Genomic DNA, 22,217 nt, shown 5'->3' on the forward strand with positions numbered 1-22,217 from the left:
TGCAGGACGCTCGCAAGCGGGTTGATGTTACCCCAATGCGCATGCGCATGACGGAGGGAGCTCCGTCGTGCGCATGCGCGAGACCCGGACAGCGACAGCCAAGCTGTCGCTCCGGGTCTCGCATCAAAGGGGGCGTGCTGTCGATGGTGACTGACAGCACGCCCCCTTTGGTGGGCGTGCCGGGGGCGTGGCTGCCAGACGGAGGCATTCCCATGGGAACGTCTACCGTCTGGGTCCGGCCCCACTGACATCACTAGTGATGTCAGTGGGAGTGATTTTGGCTCTGATAGAGCCAAAACCACTCCAGGGCTTGCGGCCACGAGACCCTACAGCAGTGTCTCGTCGCAAGCCCGATGGTCGCGATGGTCTTGACCATCCCGACCATCATCATGGACGCTCGCATAAGCTGTGGGTGGTAACCCACAGCTATGCGAGCGTCCAAAAGGCCGCTCCACCTTTAAATAGGACGGCCCTGATTCAGAGCGAGCACTCTGGTCAGAGCGTCCGGCTCTGAATCAGGGCCTTAGTGCATCAGATGATGCACTAAGTTTCCTTGGTATGACACATACTTACTTCCCTTCGAAATCGGAAGATGTCCAACAGTGCCATCAGCTCAGAACTGGCAGAAACCAGTGGAACCCAGGTACACCCATCTACTGTTCGGAGAAGTCTGGCCAGAAATGGTCTTCATGGAAGAATTGTGGCCAAAAAGCCATTCCTTTGATGTGGAACCAAGGCCAAGCATCTATGCACGAGCGCATAGGAACTGGGGTGCAGAAAAATGGCAGCAGGTGCTCTGGACTGATGAGTCAAAATTTTAAATATTTGGCAGTAACAGAAGGCAGTTTGTTCGCCGAAGGGCTGGAGAGCAGTGCAATAATGAGAGTCTGCAGGCCACAGTGAAGCATGGTGGAGGTTCCTTGCAAGCTTGGGGCTGCATTTTAGCAATGGAGTGGGCATTTGGTCAAGAATAATGGTGTCCCCAATGCTGAGAAATGCAGGCAGGTACTTATCCATCACGCAATACCACCAGGGAGGCATCTGTTTGGCTCCAAATTTATTCTGCAGCAGGTCAATGACCACAAACATACAGCCAATGTCATTAAGAACTATCCATGGGATTACATGAAGAGACAGGAGGATTTGAGCAAGCCTACATCCACAGAAGATCTGTGGTTAGTTCTCCAAGATGTCTAGGAACAACCTCCCTGCCAAAAGTTCCTTAAAAAATTGTGTGTAAGTGTACCTACAAGAATTGATGCTTTTTTGAAAGCCAAGGGTGGTCACACCAAATATTGATTTGAATTAGATTTCTCTTCTGTCCAATCACTTTGCATTTTGTTAATTGATAAAAATAAATTATTAACACTTCTATTTTTGAAAGCATTCTTACTTAGCAGCATTACCTGCCTAAAACTTTTGCACAATACTGTATATATATATATATATATACACACACATATCTATATATACACACACACACACATACATACTTACTATATAATATATAACATTTTACCATCACTGTTCTTTCACTTGCATTTCTACAAATCTCTTGCACTCATATTTCATTTACATTTCTAAAAATCATTCCTCTTGTTTAATTCTAAAACACCATGGCAAAGTTTTCTTTAACTCTCTCCTTCAATCAGTGTCTACCTTATCCTCTGTTCTGCCCCCTGCTTCCGCCTTTATCCTTTCCCCCTTATCTCTTCCACCTCCTCCTCTGTCTGCCTACTCTTCCCTCCTCTCCCACTACACCACTTTCTTCCTGTTCTACCCCACTCTGTCCTACTATCTTACCACCAAACCCTCCTCCTACACTCCTCTCCCTGTCACTTCACCCCACTGCTATCCATATCTCCCCCCCTGCCCACCTCCTACAGGTTCCCTTTCTAGCTCAGGTGCCCACACCATCACTAACCTCTATTCATATCAGTCCCCCAAATTTATCTTACCTCCACATTATAGCAACCCGGATAATCTTATTCACATCTCCCCCACAAACACTGTCTCTCTATCCTGTGCCCTCTGGAATGCCAAGTCAGTCTGTAATAAACTGGTCCCCACTCATGACCTTTTCATCTCTAGCTCCCTGAATCTCCTATCCATTACTGAAATCTGGATCTCACCCTCTGACACCACTTCTCCTGCTGCTCTATCCACTGGGGGCCTCACCTTCTCCCACACCCCCCCGGCCTGGGGGTCGCCATGGTGGTGGTGTTGGGGTCCTTTTATCCACCAATTATTCCTACCAGCTAATACCCTCTGAACCATCCCTTACATTCCCCACATTTGAGGTTCATGCTATACGCCTCTTCCAACCAGTAAACATCAGAGTAGCTGTCATTTACCGTCCCCCTGGCTCTCCCTCCAAATTCCTTGATAACTTCGCTTCCTGGTTTCCACACTTTCTCTCCTCAGATCTTCCCTCTATTATCCTAGGTGATTTTAATATTCCTATTGACATTCCCACAGAACCCTCTGCAGCTAAACTCCTTACCCTCACCTCTTCATTTGGTCTCGCCCAATGGACCTCATCACCCTCCCATGTGAGTGGGCACTCACTTGATTTGGTCTTTACTCACTTTTGTGATATTTCTGATTACTCCAATTCCCCATTCCCCCTCTCTGATCATAACCTTCTCTCTTTTAACCTATCCCTCTCTCCTTCCCCTCCTTTACCTCCTAAGGCCACCATTACTAAGCGGAACATTGAGGCTATTGACACTGTTGTTTTTTCCTCTCTGCTAGACTCTCTTCTCTCCCCTATCCTTTCTCTCTCCTGTCCTGAACAAGCTACTTCCCTGTACAATTCCTCCCTTACTTCTGCTCTTGACTCTGTTGCTCCGGCAACAACTACTCACCCTCGCAGGTCCACACCACAACCCTGGCATTCCAAATGCACCAGGTTCCTGCAAAAGTGTTCAAGAATTGCCAAGCATTAGTGGAGAAAATCACGCTCAAAAGTGACTTCCTCCATTTCAAATTTATTCTCTCATCCTACAGTGCTTCCCTGTCCCATTCCAAACAAACATATTTCAAGAACCTCATCTCCTCCCAGTCCTCAAACCCCCGGCATCTCTTTGCCACTTTCAACTCCCTCCTCTGCCCTTCCCCTCCTCGTCTCCCCTCCTCACTCTCCGCCCTTGACTTTGCCACCTACTTAACATCTAAAATTGACTCCATACGTAAGGACATCATATCCCATCAGACCCTCAGCACTCCTCCCCCTCCTTTCCCTAACCACCCCTCCAATTCTGCCTCACCAACCCTGACATCCTTCTCCACTGTTTCTGGAGAGGAAGTCATGGCCCTAATCAGGTCCTCCCCTCCTTCCACCTCCCCTCTTGACCCTATCCCTTCCAGTCTCCTCTGTCACCTGTCTCCTTCTGCCTGTTCCCATCTTGCTCACCTACTTAATCTCTCCCTATCATCTGGCACTGTCCCTTCTGCATTCAAACATGCCCTTGTCTCCCCCATTCTTAAAAAACCTACCCTTGATCCTAACATACTTTCCAACTACCGACCCATCTCTCTTCTCCCTTTTGCTTCCAAACTACTTGAGCGTATTGTTTACAACCGCCTTACCACCTTCCTTTCCTCCCACTCCCTCCTTGACTCATTTCAGTTTGGCTTCCGTTCTCTCCACTCCACTGAAACTGCCCTCACGAAAGTCAGCAATGACCTCCTTGCTGCCAAATCCAGGGGCCACTACTCTCTGCTCATTCTCCTTGACCTCTCTGCTGCATTTGATACTGTAGACCACCCTCTCCTCCTGCAAATCCTTCACTCTCTTGGTTTACGTGGCACTGCCCTCTCCTGGCTTTCCTCCTACCTCCTTGATCGTTCCTTCTCTGTGTCCTCTCATGACTCCTCTTCCCCCCCACTTCCACTAACAGTAGGAGTTCTCCAAGGTTCTGTTCTTGGACCTCTCCTTTTCTCCCTATACACATTTAGGTGAACTCATTAACTCCTTTGACCTCCAATATCATCTCTATGCTGATGATACTCAAATGTACCTTTCCACCCCTGAGCTCTCCCCCTCGCTCCTTACCCGTATCTCCAATTGTCTCTCTGCTGTCTCTTCATGGATGTCCCAGCGCTTTCTTAAACTTAACATGTCTAAGACTGAGCTGATCATCTTCCCACCCTCGTCCACTACCTCACTTCCCACAATTTCATTATCTATTGATGGCACAACTATCTCCTCTAGCCCCAAAGTGCGCTGCCTTGGAGTTATCCTAGACTCATCCCTCTCATTTAAACCACACATTCAGCACCTCTCGCAGTCCTGCTGTATCCACCCTAAAAAATATCTCCTGGATTAGACCCTTCCTCACCCAGGATGCCACTAAAACCATAATCCACTCACTGGTCATCTCCAGATTAGACTACTGCAACCTTCTCCTAGCTGGCCTCCCAGTCTCTCACCTCTCTCCACTACAATGAGTTCTCAATGCTGCTGCTCGGCTCATCTTCCTCTCCAGACGTTTTACATCTGCTTCACCCCTCTCCTTCAAGCCCTACACTGGCTCCCCTTCCCCTTCAGATGCCAATTCAAGGTTCTTACACTTGCCTACAAAGCCCTCACCAAATCCTCTCCCGCATACATTTCTGACCTTCTCTCCCCTCACACTCCCGCCCGTCCACTTCGCTCATCTAATGCATGCCGCCTCTCTTGCCAACTGATTACTTCCTCCCACTCCCGCATCCAAGATTTTGTCTGTGCTGCTCCCTACCTTTGGAATGCTCTCCCTCTCCCTATCAGACTCTCCATCTCTCTACAAATCTTCAAACGGGCTCTCAAGACCCACTACTTCATCAAGGCCTTCCAGCTCTCATCCTAACCCACTTCATGCTCTTTCCTCACTATGTTCCCCATCTGTGTCACGCCTGTCTGTCTGCCCCTCCCCTTTAGAATGTAAGCTCTCACGAGCAGGGACCTCTTCCCTCATGTGCTTCGCTTTACATTTTCTTCGACTCTTTTCTCCCCATTAGGGCACCTAACACATGACTGCCAACTCCCTGCTGCTTATTGCGAGTGTCTAACTGCTATTGCAGCAATGTATATAAATTGTGTCCTTGTCCTGCACTGTAATGAACTAGAAACAAGTAATTTTCTAAGTACGGCGCTGCGGAACACTTGTGGCGCCATATAAAGGATAATTATATATATATATATATATATATATATATATATATATATACACATCTCTTGTCCTAGGAAAAGTGTTTTTCCATTGATTCATGACTCAGATAAGCTATTACCTCTTGAAATTTTATTCTATTTAAATTGCAATGGCTATGTTTTAAATCTCTTAATTGATTACCCCCATTTTTTATGTTATCCATTTTTCCCCTTGTTTTAATTCTCTGTAATAAATTGTACATCACTTTTTAAACTTTATTTTATTGGTATATTTATTGTACTACCTTATATGTCACTATATCTAGCATTTTAATATTAGCACTTTATATTATATTGCACTGATTAGCGGATTTGCCGCTCATGGTCAATTTCCCTATCTGTGTTTATGTACTAGGTAGTATACCACCAATACTATTTTATTTTGACAGGGAGCTGATGCCCATCTACTAACCTATGGGCATATCCGCATGTTATACCAAGGTTAGTATTGATCACTTACTGGCGCCTAAACCCACAAAATTTTATATATACACATATATCTATAGATATCTATAGATATATATATATATATACATACATACATACATACATACACAGTCAGGTGCATAAATATTGGGACATTGACAGAATTTTCATATTTTGGCCTCTATTCACCACCACAATGGCTTTGAAATGAAACAAACAAGATGTGCTTTAACTGCACACTTTCAGATTTTATTTGAGGGTAATTACATCCAAATCAGGTGAACGGTGTAGGAATTACAACGGTTTCTATATGTGCCTCCCACTTTTTAAGGGGCCAAAAGTAATGGGACAAACTAAACAATCCTAAATCTAACTTTCACTTTTTAATACTTTGTTGCAAATCCTTTGCAGGCAATTACAGCCTGAAGTCTGGAACGCATAGACATCACCAGACGCTGGGTTTCATCCCTGGTGATGCTCTGCCAGGCCTCTACTGCAAATGTCTTCAGTTCCTGCTTGTTCTTGGGGCATTTTCCCTTCAGTTTTGTCTTCATCAAGTGAAATGCATGCTCACTCGGATTCAGGTCAGAGGATTGACTTGGCCATTGGATAACATTCCACTTTTTAGCCTTAAAAAACTCTTTGGTTGCTTTTGCAGTATGCTTCTGGTCATTGTCCATCTGCACTGTGAAGCGCCGTCCAATGAGTTCTGAAGCATTTGACTGAATATGAGTATATAATATTGCCCGAAACACTTCAGAATTCATTCTGCTGCTTTTGTCAGCAGTCACATCATCAATAAATACAAGGGAACCAGTTCCATTGGCAGCCATACATGCCCACGCCATGACACTACCACCACCATGCTTCACTGATGAGGTGGTATGTTTTGGATCATGAGCAGTTTCTTTCCTTCTCCATACTCTTCTCTTCCCATCACTCTGGTACAAGTTGATCTTTGTCTCATCTGTCCATAGGATGTTGTTCCAGAACTGTAATGGCTTTTTTAGATGTTGTTTGGCAAACTCTAATCTGGTCTTCCTGTTTTTATGGCTCACCAATGGTTTACATCTTGTGGTGAACCCTCTATATACTCTTTCGAAGACTTCTCTTGATTGTTGACTTTGACACATATACATCTACCTCCTGGAGAGTGTTCTTGATTTGGCCAACTGTTGTGAAGGGGTTTTTCTTCACCAGGGAAATAATTCTTCTGTCATCCACCACAGTTGTTTTTGGTGTTGCTGAGCTCTCCGGTGTGTTCTTTCTTTTTAAGAATGTTCCAAACAGTTGATTTGGCCACACCTAATGTTTTTGCTATCTCTCTGATGGGTTTGTTTTGATTTTTCAGCCTAATGATGGCTTGCTTCACTGATTGTGACATCTCCTTGGATCTCATATTGAGAGTCGACAGCAACTGATTCCAAATGCAAATGTCACACCTAGAATCAACTCCAGACCTTTTACCTGCTTAATTGATAATGAAATAACGAGGAAATAGCCTAACACCTGTCCATTAAATAGCTTTTGAGTTGATAGTCCCATTACTTTTGGCCCCTTAAAAAGTGGGAGGCACATATAGAAACCATTGTAATTCCTACACCGTTCACCTGATTTGGATGCAATTACCCTCAAATTAAATCTGAAAGTCTGCAGATAAAGCACATCTTGTTTCTTTCATTTCAAAGACATTGTGGTGGTGAATAGAGGCCAAAATATGAAAATTCTGTCAATGTCCCAATATTTATGCACCGGACTGTGTGTGTGTGCGTGTGTGTGTGTGTTATATAAGTAAGCGTTGATAAATATAAACTTTATTTATGCTAAAGGCAACACATTATCACTACAGAAAGAAGGTGAAGACCCATATCTGCTATTTTCATTTCTTTGTTTTATTCTACAACAACAGCCATCACCATTCGAGAAGTAGGAGTACCAGGACAGTAAGTCTAGTATTACATTATAGGGGCTTTTTCATCATTATTCTAATACCACAAAGGTGCCCAGGAAACTCTGCGATGTTGCTGTACAGTAATTCTCGAGGATGAGCTGAGCTGAACAATGAATACGGGCCTATGACTGACAAACAGATGACCAGAAGGTGGTAGGTGAAGTTGAACACAGGGCATAATACGTTTGTAGCTTGCCCTACATGTTACTCTGACACTGGGTTGCACAAACCATGGGTTGCACAAACCATATCTATAGGATGAGCACATAGCAACTACAATTATAATATCTGCCAGTTTCATCTATTATATTAATGCCAGCCAGAAAAATTATTGATGCCACGTTACTTTAAAAAGCGTGGCCATATTTCATTTACTACCAATGTTACCTTTACACCACCCATCCATTAATTTAATCTCATCTATCTGTAATAATATAATTTTCCCATCCACACACCCCTATATATAAAGTACAAAATTAATTTCTTACATAAACATATGGCTAATATTCATTTCTGTGGCTAATCCTTGGTTTCCAAGACAGAACAAGGTCCAAGTTTTACAGGGCAAAGACAAAGTTCAATCTGCAGTACCTTTAGTGCATGAATGTCCTCCACTCGAATGACAAACTCATCTCTTTCCCGGAAGATACCCTCACCACTGCTTTCAACGTCTTCCTCATCAGTCTCCCCACAAATAGCAGCGGTCTCCTGCTTTTTGGCCAGATGTAGGGGTCTGGTATCTTCCGGCTCTTCCTGTTCAGGGGAAGACTGGGCAGGAGGTTCTTCTGGTGGAGGTGGTGGTGGTGGAGGCGGAGGAGGAGGAGGAGAAGGAGATGGAGCTGGTGCCTCTTGAGGAGACGGTAGTGAGACCTCAACTGGTGGCTCTGGCTGTGATGAAGGTTCAGAGGGCACAGGGCTGGACACCTTCTCCTCTACCACTGGGGGAGCTTAAGATAAAAGAAAAACTACTGAGGAAACACCTTCAGGACTTAAATGCCAAACACAGGGTTTCATTACACTTATGAGTTACTAGAATGAGCACAACAAGATGCAAAAAGCTAAAAGTAAATGCAAATACTCCAGTGATCAAGATATTAAAAAACTACACAAAGCTGAGATTCGAAATACACAAAAGATGACAGATCGAAATAATCAGGACTATTTCAAAAATAGGCTAAAAGTTCGGAGTTGGGAGGTAATTACCAAGCACGTAGGGCTTTATTCTACACCATATTTCTTAAATCTTACTACCACAGTGGTCCATTAACTGACCTGTACTTTCTGCTTCCTTGCGGTCAGTAGGATCATAGAGAGCAGAGATGGCTGAGGAGATGCTCTTTTGCAGATCTTGGTTTTTACTGACAGAGTCCTCCTCATCAGAAGAAAAGGAAGGTAAGGTCTCCAGATTCCGCTTCAGCTCATCATCCAACCTTTTACAAGGGCTGGTGCAACTCATAACCAGGCTGTCACTCTCTGTCGAGTCCAGAGTTCCAGAAAGCATTTGAGAGGCCATCCCAAAGGAAGCCTGTGAAGCCTGCTGGGCAGAGGGTGGCCGGTTCTTTGAGGGGCTGGTGTTTGCTGTGGGCAGCTGCTGCCGCTTGCCTGACTTTAAGAAGTCCAAAAAGGAAGCCATAAAGCCCGATTTTATTTCTGGTTGCTTTTCTTCAACCTCTTTGATTTTCTGTTTGATCTTCTCCCGTGTCTGGCTGTTGTCCAAAGCATTCTCCTGGGGAGGAGGAAGCATCTCAGCTTGATCCATCTGCAAAGTATCGTTCCCTTTTGGCACTTGCAGTTTGATCTGACCAACAAGATATAAAAGCACACCATGAGCTGGCTCACTTCTGGGGAAACTGATCAACCTTTTTTACTTATTTTTTTTATTTAATTTTTTTTTTTAATTTCTTTTTTTTTTTTTAAATTTATTATTACCAGCTACTACTTAAAATCAGAAACAAAAAAAAACAAAAAAATAAATATTTATAGAAAAAAACAGACATTGAAAAACAGCATTTTTTGATAGTCACTTCTGCTAATGTTTTTTTTTTTATTTGCAAATTTCTATTTACATTTTGTGGAAAAACACTCCACATACCTTTAGTGGTTTCAGGGGCTCCATTGGCATACTTTCCCTTCCCTCATCTGCTATTCTCCTGCCTCTCCCTCTACCTCTTCCACGGGGCTTTCTAATACCATCATGACCTAAAACATGTGGTTCTACCAGAGGTCTGATCCTTGGTCGTCCTCTGGGCCTTGGAGGGCCCTCTCTTTTAGGTTTTGTGGGCTTCCGGCCACGTCTCTTTGGTCCATCCATGTTATTGGGTGGACAGAAGTCAATATCACCCATTGGGCTTATGTTAGGCCGAGTACGACAGCTAGAGATAAGATCTGGGAGAAGATCAGGTAATCTGCGACTGTTCAATCTGATATCAGCAGGGACATCCTCCTTGTCTTCATCATCTTCAAACTCATACTCCTGAGCATAGTTTTTCTTAGGAGGCTGGAAAGAGGGTTCTCTCTTCTTCAGCAGGTGGAAAGATGATGTCTTGAGAAGTTTTTTGGGTTTGGAAGAACAGAAGATGGGTGAGGTTAGGCCAGGTTTCACTTCTGATGATTGCTGGCCATGACTAGACTGAATTAGTCCTAATTGTTCTGTGTTGACAGTAGATGGCAACTCATGCTTTACAGAAACAGAGTCCAGACCTAAGTGAACATTTTGTTGATTGTCATTACTTTCATTGGTGCAGTAACCTGCATAACCTTGGCTAGACTGCATCATCTCATAGCTGTTTTTCATGGCCTCATTTCTGTCCATGCTTTGAGAACCATCATCACCACAACTCGACTTGGGGAACTCATCATTTCCACAAGGAGGTTGACAGAACATATCCTCCATTCCGGGAAAAAAACTTCTCTCCTCATCTTGCAAAAGCGAATCAGGAAAGCAGATAGACGTCAGCGGAACAAACCGCTGCTTTGATCCTTGAGGACTCGGGCTGTCAAACTGATCCTTAGGCTCCATCTGCGTTTGAGGAACCTGCTGGGAGGAGGACTCTGGATCTAAACGCATGGGGTCCCCGGCATCAGACATTAGGTGTTGCTGACCCTGCACAGAACCAGTCTGTCCCAAGTGTGATTCCAAGTTCAAGTCAGGTTCCAGAAAGTCCTGCATTTCTTGAGACCGGGATAATGCCTGCATGGCATCATTCTGAGGAAGTACCTCCATGCCCTCAGATTGAAGGGAAGCTTGCATCCTCTCGGGCTGCATCTCTGCTTGCATGCGCTCTGACTGAAGTTGTGCCTGGAGCTGAGGGGATTGTTGGTCTGTTTGCATCTGGTGGGAATCCATCAGCTGTGCCTCTATTGATTGGGAACGTGAGTGTACCTCCATAGACTGTGAGCGAACATGCATTTGCTGCGACTGTAAATGGGCTTCCAATGCCTGCGACTGCAGCTGCATTTGTAACTGTGGGGATTGTGCTTCAGCTTGGATCCTCTGCGGTTCCAAAAGGTGTACATCCATTGATGACTGTACTTTTCTCTGATGTGCCTGCAGCTGACTCTGGGTATGAGTGAGAACAGATTGCAGGAGTTGTGACTGTTGAGTGGTTGGCTGGTGGGTAAGAGACAGTGGCAGATCAGGAGAGTTATCCATCATCATTGGAGTACCTTGCTGGCTTTGGAGCATGTTGTGAGTTTCCATAGACTGACTCTCGGCCACCATTCTGTGAGCTTGCGACGCATGCTCGGGAGTCTTTTGCATGTACGAATGAGCAGAGTTTAAGTCTTTATTTGAGGTGTCCATGTGTGGTAGATGGTCTACTGACTTTTTGATGTCCTGAGTGAAGGAATCCATGGGACCTGTCTGGTGACTATAATGAACAACAGATGTTCCTAGAGACTCTGGAGTTGACCTTGTGTTAGAATATTCTTTATGGCGATCACTTTTTTTCTTGTCTTTTAAGCTCTGTAAAGACAACTCCAACCCTTGGTTGTCCAAGTTTGAATTAGTCCTTATAACACTTTGAAGGTGATACCTCTCCTCTGTTTTGCTCATTTCATAGCCCATTGATTTACTCGATCTTTCCTCACACTCCACTAGGCTTTCAGAGGAGACTCGGGGAGGACTTTGTGACTGCAACAGGTGCTGGATGAGGAAGTCTTCATCATCTGTCCTTTCCGTGGAGAGAAGGTCAGAATCGGATTTTGGTTTGCTGTAGGAGGGTGTTCTTTCTAGACTAGACTGGGAGTTTTGATAGCTTTGCGAATGGGAAGCTTGCATGAATGAAGGTGAAAGCACTGAAGTCAAATATTTCTGAGACTGTCCAGGAGAGGCTACGCTTTGAGATCGACTTGACGTAGGGGACTGTAGAGGACGAATTATCTGAGAGGGACTGGAATCTGATAAATTTTGGGAATGGCTAACAGATGAATACATGGCTGGAGAATGGCCAGTACTGTAGCTGAGGGAGGGACTGGCAGTTGGCATACCTTGAGAATGAGCAGGAACATAACTAGGAGCCTGGCTGGCAGACACATGAGACTCTGTTTGGACACTATAGCTTGGAATCTGACCCACAGATGACAACCCTTGCAATTGCTCGGGGGAATAGGTTTGATTTTGGCTCACACATGTCTGCAAGCCTTGCGACTGGCTAGTTGTATAGCTTTGGGATTTGCTCCCACTGGTCAAATCTTGGGCTTGGCTAGATGTAAAGCCTTGCGACTGAGTAACAGCTGAAAGGTTCTGCGACTGAGTTACAGAATAGTTTTGGGACTGGGACATAGAAAGAAGATTCTGCGGCTGCCCTGGAGAGTAAGCTTGAGACTGGCTTGCAATAACAGAGCTAGGCTTTGGAGTGGAGGAGGAATAGTTATGTGACTGCCCGGTGGTTGCAATGCTTTGGCACTTTGGAGTGGCGGTAGATCGGGGAGTCTGTCTAGAAGCCGAGTAGCTCTTGGACTTGTTGGAAGAGGAAGAGGTCGAATACCCTGGGGACTGAATAATTGGTCTGTAGCTCTGAGACTGCTCTTGGCGTGCTTGTGAGTTTTTCTGCTGCGAACTCTCACTGCTGACAGGTGACTGGTCCCCCAATGGACTGCAGGACAAGCTGGAGCGATGTGGCATTTGCTGGTAACTACCCCCACAGCTTAGATAGTGCTGCAGGGAGTGGGCAGCAGCTGCAGCTGATGGAAGCTGGGACTGGGCACTGGAGGGCCGTTGGTAGTGCTTAATAACGCTGTCTTGTCGAGGCATTGCTCTTTCAATTGAAGAGGCTGGAGAACTTGAGAACACAGAAGCGTTGTAGAGCTGGGATGTTTGTTCAGAAGGGCCAAGGGAGGAGGATAGCAGGTTGAACTGGGAAGGAAGGTGGCGTGAAGCCGATTCCTGTGCACTGCGATAGGCTGAGCTCTGAGATGGTAGTCCAGTGCCTAGAACCGTGCTGCCAAGTCGATCAAAACTCAGTGATGATGGGACTGAAGACTGGGATGACTTTATATGGAGAAGTGGATCATGAGGAGAGAGGAGACCATTTGAAGTTGGGCTGAATGTGGCATCTTGAAGTGTCAATGAAGATGTTACGGGGAAGCTTCTACCACTGAAAGATGCTGGGTGCTGGTAAGCAGAAAGGGCAGAGGATGATGGAAATGTACCGGCCCCAGATATGAAGAGCTCTGCCGGGGCAGGTGTGTGCATGGCTAAAAAAAAAAACAAAAAACAAAAACAGTGCATCAGAATGACACAATGCAGGGAACAATGTACATATAATTATGCCTAGAATTCAATTCCATTAAAATGGTACCTATGCATAGTAGAGAATGCATCATATTGCTATGGCGGAAGTACTTCACAATATTATCATAGACAGCGTAATTAAGGGTGCTCTACGTTTTACAACATTAGATAATTGAGAAGGTACTTCATCCAAGATCTTGCATCTAAAAAAAAAAAAAAAAAAAAGAGTTTGGGGGAGATATATCAAACTTTCTAAAGAGGACAAGTGAAGAAGTTGCCTATAGCAACCAATTAGCTTTATGAAACACATTCTGATCCATAAAATATCTATGAGCTGATTGGTTGCTATGGTTAAATTCGACATCTGTTCTCTATAGAAGGCTTGATAGATTTCTCCCTATGGCCTATGATCCAGAACTAAGAGATTTAATATGTGCCTGCACCACTATTCACTGGAGAAAGAGGCCGGAAATCTTCCATTATGTAATTTACTTAGCTGGGCAACGCTCTGCCTCTCCACCACCATACAGCAGTGTTTAAACCTATCCTCACTAATTAGAAATACAACAGATGGCAAGCTAGTTGGGCAACTTACATGCTGGTCGGGCCAATGAGCATATTAGTCATGTTGTGGATTTAGTGGTCTATGTACAAAACTTGGAATCCTATTAGGAGAAAAGTGCTATATAAATAACATTATTATGTACTAAGCTTTAGAGAGATAAAGGGGGGTATTAAATTGGGCGTGGGGTTTTCACTGCAAAATACCTCACGCACCTTGCACCCAATTTTGGATTATCACGGATATGTGTGCTCCCGGTACATGCGGTATCCAATTTTTAAAAAATGCACGCAGGGTTTTCTGCTTAGAAACCGGTGGTCTCCGCGGCTCCCGGTCATCTCCCCTACCATCTTTGCACTGGGGAGGGTGCTGCTGGGAGATTTAGTTCTCCCTGCTGCTGCCTCCAGAGGGCTTACACACACCCGGGGATCACACACAAACACTTACACACACCGCTGCTGCAGAAGACCGAATCCCGACACTGGAGGAAGAAGACGCTGCTTCAGAAGGTGAATAATTACTGACTTATTAAGCTAATTGGAAACTCACAATTGCTTAATTAGTCATTGTCTGAGAGGGGGGTGGGTTTGCAGCAGGGGTCCTAGGGAAATTCCTGACCATTATTCCAAAAAAATATGGATTCTAGGAAAAATTGTTTGTGCTCTGGGGCTGCAAGAAAAAAAACCTTCCACCACTCAAGAAGAAACCTACCGTCGCCCAAAAAAATGTAAAATCCTGCACCCAATTGAATAGCAAAATTTTTGCTATTCTCGCACCTAATTGAATACCCCCCAAAGTGGATGGAGACAAGGTACCAACCAATCAGCTACTAACTGCAATTTTACAGGAGCCGATTTGTTAATACTTTGGGCTAAATGTAAGCAGCAACCATGTTAAAGGATACACCAAGCTGGTTTAGCCTTTAACATGCTTGCGGCTTTAAAAATACGGGCATACTCACATGTACTTCCGCAGTGGCGCCGGCTCGCAGACTATTACATTTAGCCCTTTAACTCTCTCCAAGATTTAGTACATAGACCCCCTAGTTTTCTATTTTATCCTACTTAAGTAAAATCTACAGCTCAAACTGTTGACAGGTTTTCTCTAAAAAAGAAACATATTATACCATATGATTTGCACATTTCTCTTATTCATTCTACTGCTACTGTCTACTGCTACTAGTGCAAGTAAGGGTGGGAACACACCTGAACGACCAGCAATCGTGTCGATGTTCATGGCGATTTGCTTTTACCCTGGACATCGCATGATTGCCGGTACACACTACACGATTTAATGAACGACGGAGCGATTATTTGTTCCGTCCTTCATTAATATGTATGGCACCACATGCGATATCGTGTGATTGGCCGTGCATCGAATGCGACAGCGGGTTCATGCAAATCGGGCATACACGCTACACATACCGATTTGGCCACATCTTGGCCGATATCGTGCAAGTGTGTAGCTGGCCTAAATCGCATATTAAGATTGGTTTTAATGCATCGACTTATCACACTCGCTTTACGCCAATTCTTGGGGAGACATGTGTCATTGTATCTCTGGCTTATTCTCTACAAAAGGACTGTGGCAGGATTCCAGCAACCGCATGTGTGTGGGATCTGCAGTTTTACCCCATTATCCCTGGCCTGTTGTCTGAAGGATAATGGGCCAAAACTGTAGGGTCACAAGACTATGGACACCGGCTTTAAAATGAACATGAGTCATTTGTATTCAGCTCAGCAGAAGACACTATTATAAACCCCGGCCCTGGAGATAATACCTGTCTGCCATGACGGTGTGCGGAACTGAGAGAGAAGGGAGGAAGCAGACGGTCCAGGCTGAGGAGCTCGAGATTCGAGAGCAGAGATGAGATTCATTACAGAAGCATCTTGGCTGGCACTACTGGCATGGTGGAGGCCAGTCTCAAACAACCCAGACAATCCTAAGAGCAGAGGAACATTTCACAGATTACTAAATCATACAAAACAACAGCTACATATAATGCTCTAAAATGAAGCATCAAATCCACCTGTGTTCTACTGTGGACGCAACAAGCTACTACTACTACTACATTGTCTTAATACCATCAACATCTTTGCTATGCCAACACTTAGACCTACAAAGCTTTCCTGTAGCCCAAAGCCTCCATTCTACATCCTTATATAGTCGGGTGGGATCCACTAATTCTCATACAAATGGGAACATACAGTATTAAGCTGGGTACACACTGGAGCGATGGATTATTTTGAACGGGGATTACCCGTCCACACTTGAACGAGTTAATGAACGACGGAACGATGACTGTTCCGTCCTTCATCAACTTACTACTACAAGCTAGCAACGGCATGCAATCGCCGGTACACACACTGAGCGATGTAGGTGATCTATCATATACACACACACACTTGGTGAGTAGGGGTTTTATATTTATAAGTAGCTCAAAGCATATTTTTAACAATGCAGCAAACATCCATTTACAGTACTAGTTCTAGAACAACATTTTATTTATATTCATAGTCTGATTTAACACCATTGGGGGAACTCATTTCTCTTTGCGGGGATGTAGCCCCCAGGTTAAGTGCCTGGAGCTATTCAACTGACTGCATAGCGCCTGCCTCTTAAGCCGGGAGATCCTTCTTAGTGCTACCAATACCCGGGGCTTAGTTGCGGCAAACTACATCTCTCGGCTTGATGCTGTTACAGCACACGGTTACACCGCGGCTAGCCTTGAGGCAGTAGTTGGTACGGAAAAAACCGCTAGTCACAGATTTACTGTGCGACCATTTTTCAAGTCCAGGTTAACCACGGAAAAAACTGTTTATATTGCGGTACCAACTTGACTTACTACATACAAGGAGGTTCAATAAGCTAGGTAACAAGGCCTATCACTTGTGATAATGGGGGAGATGTATTATAGCGGCACTGATCGTGCCTCGCCTCGGTAACATCTCATCTGCCAGGGTGGGGGAGTGAAGACTAGTGCTGATGCGCTGTCTATCCCTTCCCGGCCGGCTCCACTGGGCATGCGCGATATCTCGCGTGCAGGCCAGAGACCAGCAGTCGCCGTAGCAACAGTACTGTCTTTGCTGTGGTTTCAGGGCAACGATAGCTGCAGCTGTCGATAATTGCAGCTGTCGGTACGACAGTGCCACTGACCGTTCATACATTGCCAAGCACAACGGCGCTGCTATCTTGTAGATAGCAGCGCCGATAATGATGGGGCGCATAGCGCCCTGGTCATTCAACACCGAACCCCACGATAATACATGGCTGGCAGAAACATGGTCAAACACTGAGGTGCACAGTGTGACCAGATTTCTGCATCTAAAGGGCACATCAGCAGTTGAAATTCACCGCCAACTTGTTGAGGTGTACGTGAAGTCACGGAAACAGGTTTGGGTTTGGTGAACTGCCTTTGATAACGGCAGGACAGATGTTCAAGATGAGCAGCGATCCGGCTGGCCAAGCATGTCCATTGGGAGGTACTGATCCATAATGAGTATGGGGGCTATGTGGGAAGATAATCTATAACAAGGACATATTAATTATACGTATATGTACGAGTTGAATAAAGGTCTTGTTACCTTATTAAACCACTTCTATTATACTCTTACAACAATACATTGCTTAAGAAATAATTATTGGCTAATTATTAGTCTTAATATTTTCATAACTTCAAACATATGCAACGTTGGTCTTGGGAAGGCTTATCTTCAACATTTTCCATTGTGGTGGTGTGAGGGGATAAAAGACACAATCAATCAAGAAAACTAAATTATTTGGGGTAAATTGAGAATCAGAAAGGCCACAAATAATACAGTAAAGGTTACCTGCTGGGTGGTGGTTGGTAGCGTAACCCTGCAGAGGGTGAGGTGTTGCGTACGCCTGTCTGTGCAAAATATCCGTTTCTGGGTGGGAGCCTCTTGAGCTTCCATAGACCAAGCTGAGAAGAAAAACAGGAAAGAAACGTTAACATCGCTAGTTTCAGGTCAGTATTCTGGTTGTCCTATTAGTAGCTTTCCAGCAGTCTCAACCATTCGCTGATAACATTGGCAGAAATCTCTGGACATCCATGACACTACCCTAAAAAGAGGCACCATATAATGCCTGGCGACCAGTTGTGGAAGAAAACATAAAAATACAGCGCCAACATTTTCAATAATTGTGTTAGAAATAAACAACCTTGTAGTTCTTCGTTCTAACTGCTTCACTAGTAGTTACACTAAACATATACTTTAGTGATCATTCCCTTAAAAAAAAATACTGCATCTAAAAATAAGGAGGTTTCTTCAGGATGCTATTAATGCTTGGTAGTTTCTATATTGTCACTTGACTACCACAGCAACCACAGTTGCATGGCATATGATGTAGGGACCATGCAGACTTTGAAATGCCCCTCTGAGCTCTGTAAAATACCCCACCACCACCAACCACACCTTTGCTGACAAATTTCATGCTAAGAGTATCTGTGTGACTGGCAGCTAAACTGGTCTCCACCTCAGAGAGATTTTGAAAAGGAAATGAGCATTTTCATGAAGAAAGCAAATGCTGTGGATAAATTGTCAGATAAAATGTCTGTCAGACAGACATTTATCGGACAGTCTGAAAACCATCCTATATCATGGTGAGATATCTCCCAGTGTATGGCCACAGGATACCTGCATCCCTCCCCTGGGGAGGAAACATTTCCCCATTCTTCCCCTGTGAAGGAACAGGAGACATTTCGGACGATGATCAGATAGTCGGGCATGAAAAATCTTCCAAACATTCCCGACTGATCCGATCATGTATGTGCTGCAGCGGCCGACCAATGATAGCATCAGTAGGGAATATTGGAAAATTGTTCATGTCGGACTATCCGATCATCGCTGATTGGTCGCTGAAATACACTATGCAATTATTATCCTGATCAGGATAACATTTGCATAATGTATGCCTGGCATGATAAATGGCCAGAAGCAGGTGTAAAAATAACCTCATAATTAAAAGGACAAAGAAAAACCTATGTGGGATTGATGTTTTAAGAAGCGATGCACCCACGTTTACAAGCATTTGCAGACTCCCAACATACTTGGTAGTCTTTCAGTTGAACATTATCATAACATATAGCTATGGTTACACTATAGTCTAAAGGGGCCTATCCATTACGCGACCTGAAAAACTGGCGTTCAGTCCTTCAGGTCGCTGGGTGCCGTGCCCGCACTGAACGGTGTTTACTGACCGTCATTCAGTGCAGGATCCCGATCTCCTATCTGGGAACATAGGGAACCTGACGATCGTCATCGGGTTGACCAGCATGATAGTCGGGGTCGGCAAGGACCCAGCATGCACGCGCATCGCTAGTCCTTGCCTTCTCTATCCATTAGACGACTTTCTGAACAACGCGACCAAAACTTCCTGGTTTTGGTCGGATCATTCAAAAAGTCGTGTAATGGATAGGCCCCTTAAGTTTGAGCTGCAAAAACCAAATACAAATAGAACCAAAACACAAAATAAAAACATCATGGTGTATCATGATATAAATAATAATCAAAATATAAATGCAGAAGCCAAAAAGAAAACCATTTTTTGGAGCCAGTAGCCTACATGAATGTATTATTGCAAATCTGCAGACTATTTTATATACTTTCAAAAAAAAAAAATGAAGGCCCGTATTCAATTAGAGGAAAAAAGTCGGAAAGGTTTCACCTGTCCGACTTTCTGCCCACTTTGCCTGTTTCGGAGGTGAAAACGTTTCGTGTTTGTCCCAGCTTATCGCCCTATTCAATTCCAAACCACCGAAAACGGAAGTTGGCGAATGCGGAACAGGCGGAAAGTATTCAGATGTGGGGAAATCAGTCTGTACCACAAAAAAGATGCACTTACATAGGGAATCAATGTAGATGTGTACTAGTAGCCCTAATAAAAGTGTTTGGGGTACTTAAGTAGTTTAAAATAGCTTCTTATTAGCATCTATGCAAAAGTGGTGAAGAATGGCATAAAGCTGTATTGTTTGGAGAACAGAAGTAGTCCAGTCAAATTTGGGGTACTTGAAAATGGGTGCTACCATGTTTTTATGTCTCTAAAGTGAACTTTTTAAAAATGTCAAAAACGGACCTGCTAAATGCACCTGCAATTCCAAAATCACCTGACCCATCCTTGCAGACCCCCCAGAAGTCTATTTCACTAGCTTTTATGCTTGTCCCCCCAGTTTTTAGTCTGAAAAATGAAAGTACTTTTTGGGGGTGGACTTTTTTTTTTTTTCTCTCAAGATTTGGCCTTTGGGGGACTCTGCCAAGGGTTCTGGGTCATTTACCCACGTTTGTACCCCAAAATAAAGATTTTGCACTTCTTTTCACCTGCTAATAGGTGAAATTTGCAAATCTTTTTCGCCTATTACATTGCATTGAGTTTCTGTGTAGGTGAAATCCGTCTGGAATTGAATTTGGAGAGAACTTCCGACCAGGTGAAAAGCAGCAATAGGCAAAACTATTTTGCCGATTACGACTTTTCGCCTGTAACTGAATATGGCCCTAAGGTTCCATATAGAGAATATAAAAGAGTTATAAAAGTCCAATGCAGGGAAAACACGGTGGTCAGGGGGCAGGTAACATGCTGTACACGCACAAAAATGCCAGCCAGACCTTCATCTTTTCCAATACTTGCATAGATGATGCTGTTTTCAGAAAAGGCTTGCGGATGTGCTACCTATAATTTTATAGAACGTACTGTATAAATGATAACTAGAATGCAACACCTCACGTGTGTGTGCGCGCGTGTATATATCTATCTATCTCAATATCTGGGGCGTATATATAATGGGTGCAGGGTGTGCAGGTCCAGGGGGGGCCCACACCGCACACCCTGCACCCATAAAACTTACCTCTCCTGAGTCCCACGTCGGCTCCAGTGTCTGCCACTGTAAAAACGACTGGAAAATGGCCACCACTGCCATTTTACTCGGTGAACTGTGCATGCGCTATACACTCTGGGCACACTCCAGTGCTCAGAGTCTATAGGTGCAGTGCTGGCTGCCGGACAGAGAGGAGATGATCCTCTAAGATGAGTTTTGGAAATTTAAAGCTTCATTTAAAGAGACAGTCCACCCATATTTTTTTTATTTGCCTATCATTGGGGAGATGCATTGGAGTTGAAAGTATTATCCACAGAACTGCAGCTCCTTTCGGGAAGAGAACCCAGTGTTCTCCTGCCCCAGTGGAGCTTACAATTTATGCTCACACACATACACACGAGAGTTAATTTTTTTTTTTTTTGGTAGCCAATTAACCCACCAGTATATTTTTGGAGTGTAGGCGGAAATCGGAGTACTTGGAGGAAACCCACGCAAGCACAGGGAGAATATGCAAACATTTAGGGAATCGAACCCACAACCTCAGTGCTATGAGGCAGTAATGCTAACCATTACAACGCAAAGTTTGTATGTCAAATTCCAGTGTCGGAAGTATGCTGTCCAGTGTAACCCTGAGTCTAGTTTTATACTGTGTGATTGGACCAGTGATCAAGCAGATCTGAACCATGATTACATACTGTAGCTCTGTTGAAGCCACATATTTAGGATGGTCTCTGATGCAGGTCAAAAAGCAGACGGGCCCCCTCCTCTCTAGAAACGCCCCTGATTATATATTATATAGATATATATATGGGCAGCACAGACGGTGTAATGGTTAGCGTTACTGCTTCACAGCACTGAGGTCGTTGGTTCGATACCCACTACGGCCCTAACTGTGTGGAGTTTGTATATTCTCCCTGTGCTTACGTGGGTTTCCTCCGGGTACTCCGGTTTCCTCCCACACTCCAAAAATATACTGGTAGGTTAATTGGCTCCTAGCAAAATTACCCCTAGTGTGTATATGTGTGTGTGTGTGATACGGAATATAGAGTGTAAGCTCCACTGGGGCAGGGACTGATGTGAATGGCCAAATATTCTCTGTAAAGCGCTGCGGAATATGTGTGCGCTATATAAATAACTGGTAATAAATAATAAATAAATAAATATACACATATATACATGTATAGTGCATAGTGCTCAATTCTTTACGCAGCAAAATATAATTAGATGCACATGTGTTTTACAACTCAGCATTTTGTGTTACACAGAAAAATACAGACTCACGGACACCACATAAATGTGTTAATATATATCCTGCAGACAAGTGAAATGATGCGCTAAAAACTGTGTCACTAATTATGTCAAGTGACTTGTATGCAATTGCTTTCCCTAAGTGCAGTATACACAGGTACTGTGTAGAGTAGAGACACGTACATGCCTGGAGGTTTATTTCAGTGTAGGAGAGTCTCATGGGTATTAGTAATATTTCTATTAAAGGGCATGTGATACCAAAAGTTTAAATTA

The 22,217-nt window shown here is 44.2% G+C and overlaps 1 protein-coding gene across 2 annotated transcripts in view; it reads right to left on the minus strand.

The window, feature by feature from the left end:
• Positions 1-22,217, minus strand: part of PRR12 (proline rich 12) — a 110,545-nt gene that overhangs the window by 24,942 nt on the left and 63,386 nt on the right. For both annotated transcript variants that reach the window (XM_088462590.1, XM_088462591.1), the window contains exons 2-6: positions 17,695-17,807; positions 15,645-15,806; positions 9,661-13,265; positions 8,841-9,366; positions 8,160-8,515 (exon numbers count right to left, since the gene is read on the minus strand). In XM_088462590.1, the coding sequence (XP_088318716.1) occupies positions 8,160-8,515; positions 8,841-9,366; positions 9,661-13,265; positions 15,645-15,806; positions 17,695-17,807 (4,762 nt within the window). The remainder of the gene's footprint in view (positions 1-8,159; positions 8,516-8,840; positions 9,367-9,660; positions 13,266-15,644; positions 15,807-17,694; positions 17,808-22,217) is intronic.

This window comes from Taudactylus pleione, unplaced genomic scaffold (genome assembly GCF_031769625.1).
Source record: "Taudactylus pleione unplaced genomic scaffold, aTauple2 ptg000051l, whole genome shotgun sequence".
Classification (NCBI taxonomy): Eukaryota; Metazoa; Chordata; class Amphibia; order Anura; family Myobatrachidae; genus Taudactylus; species Taudactylus pleione.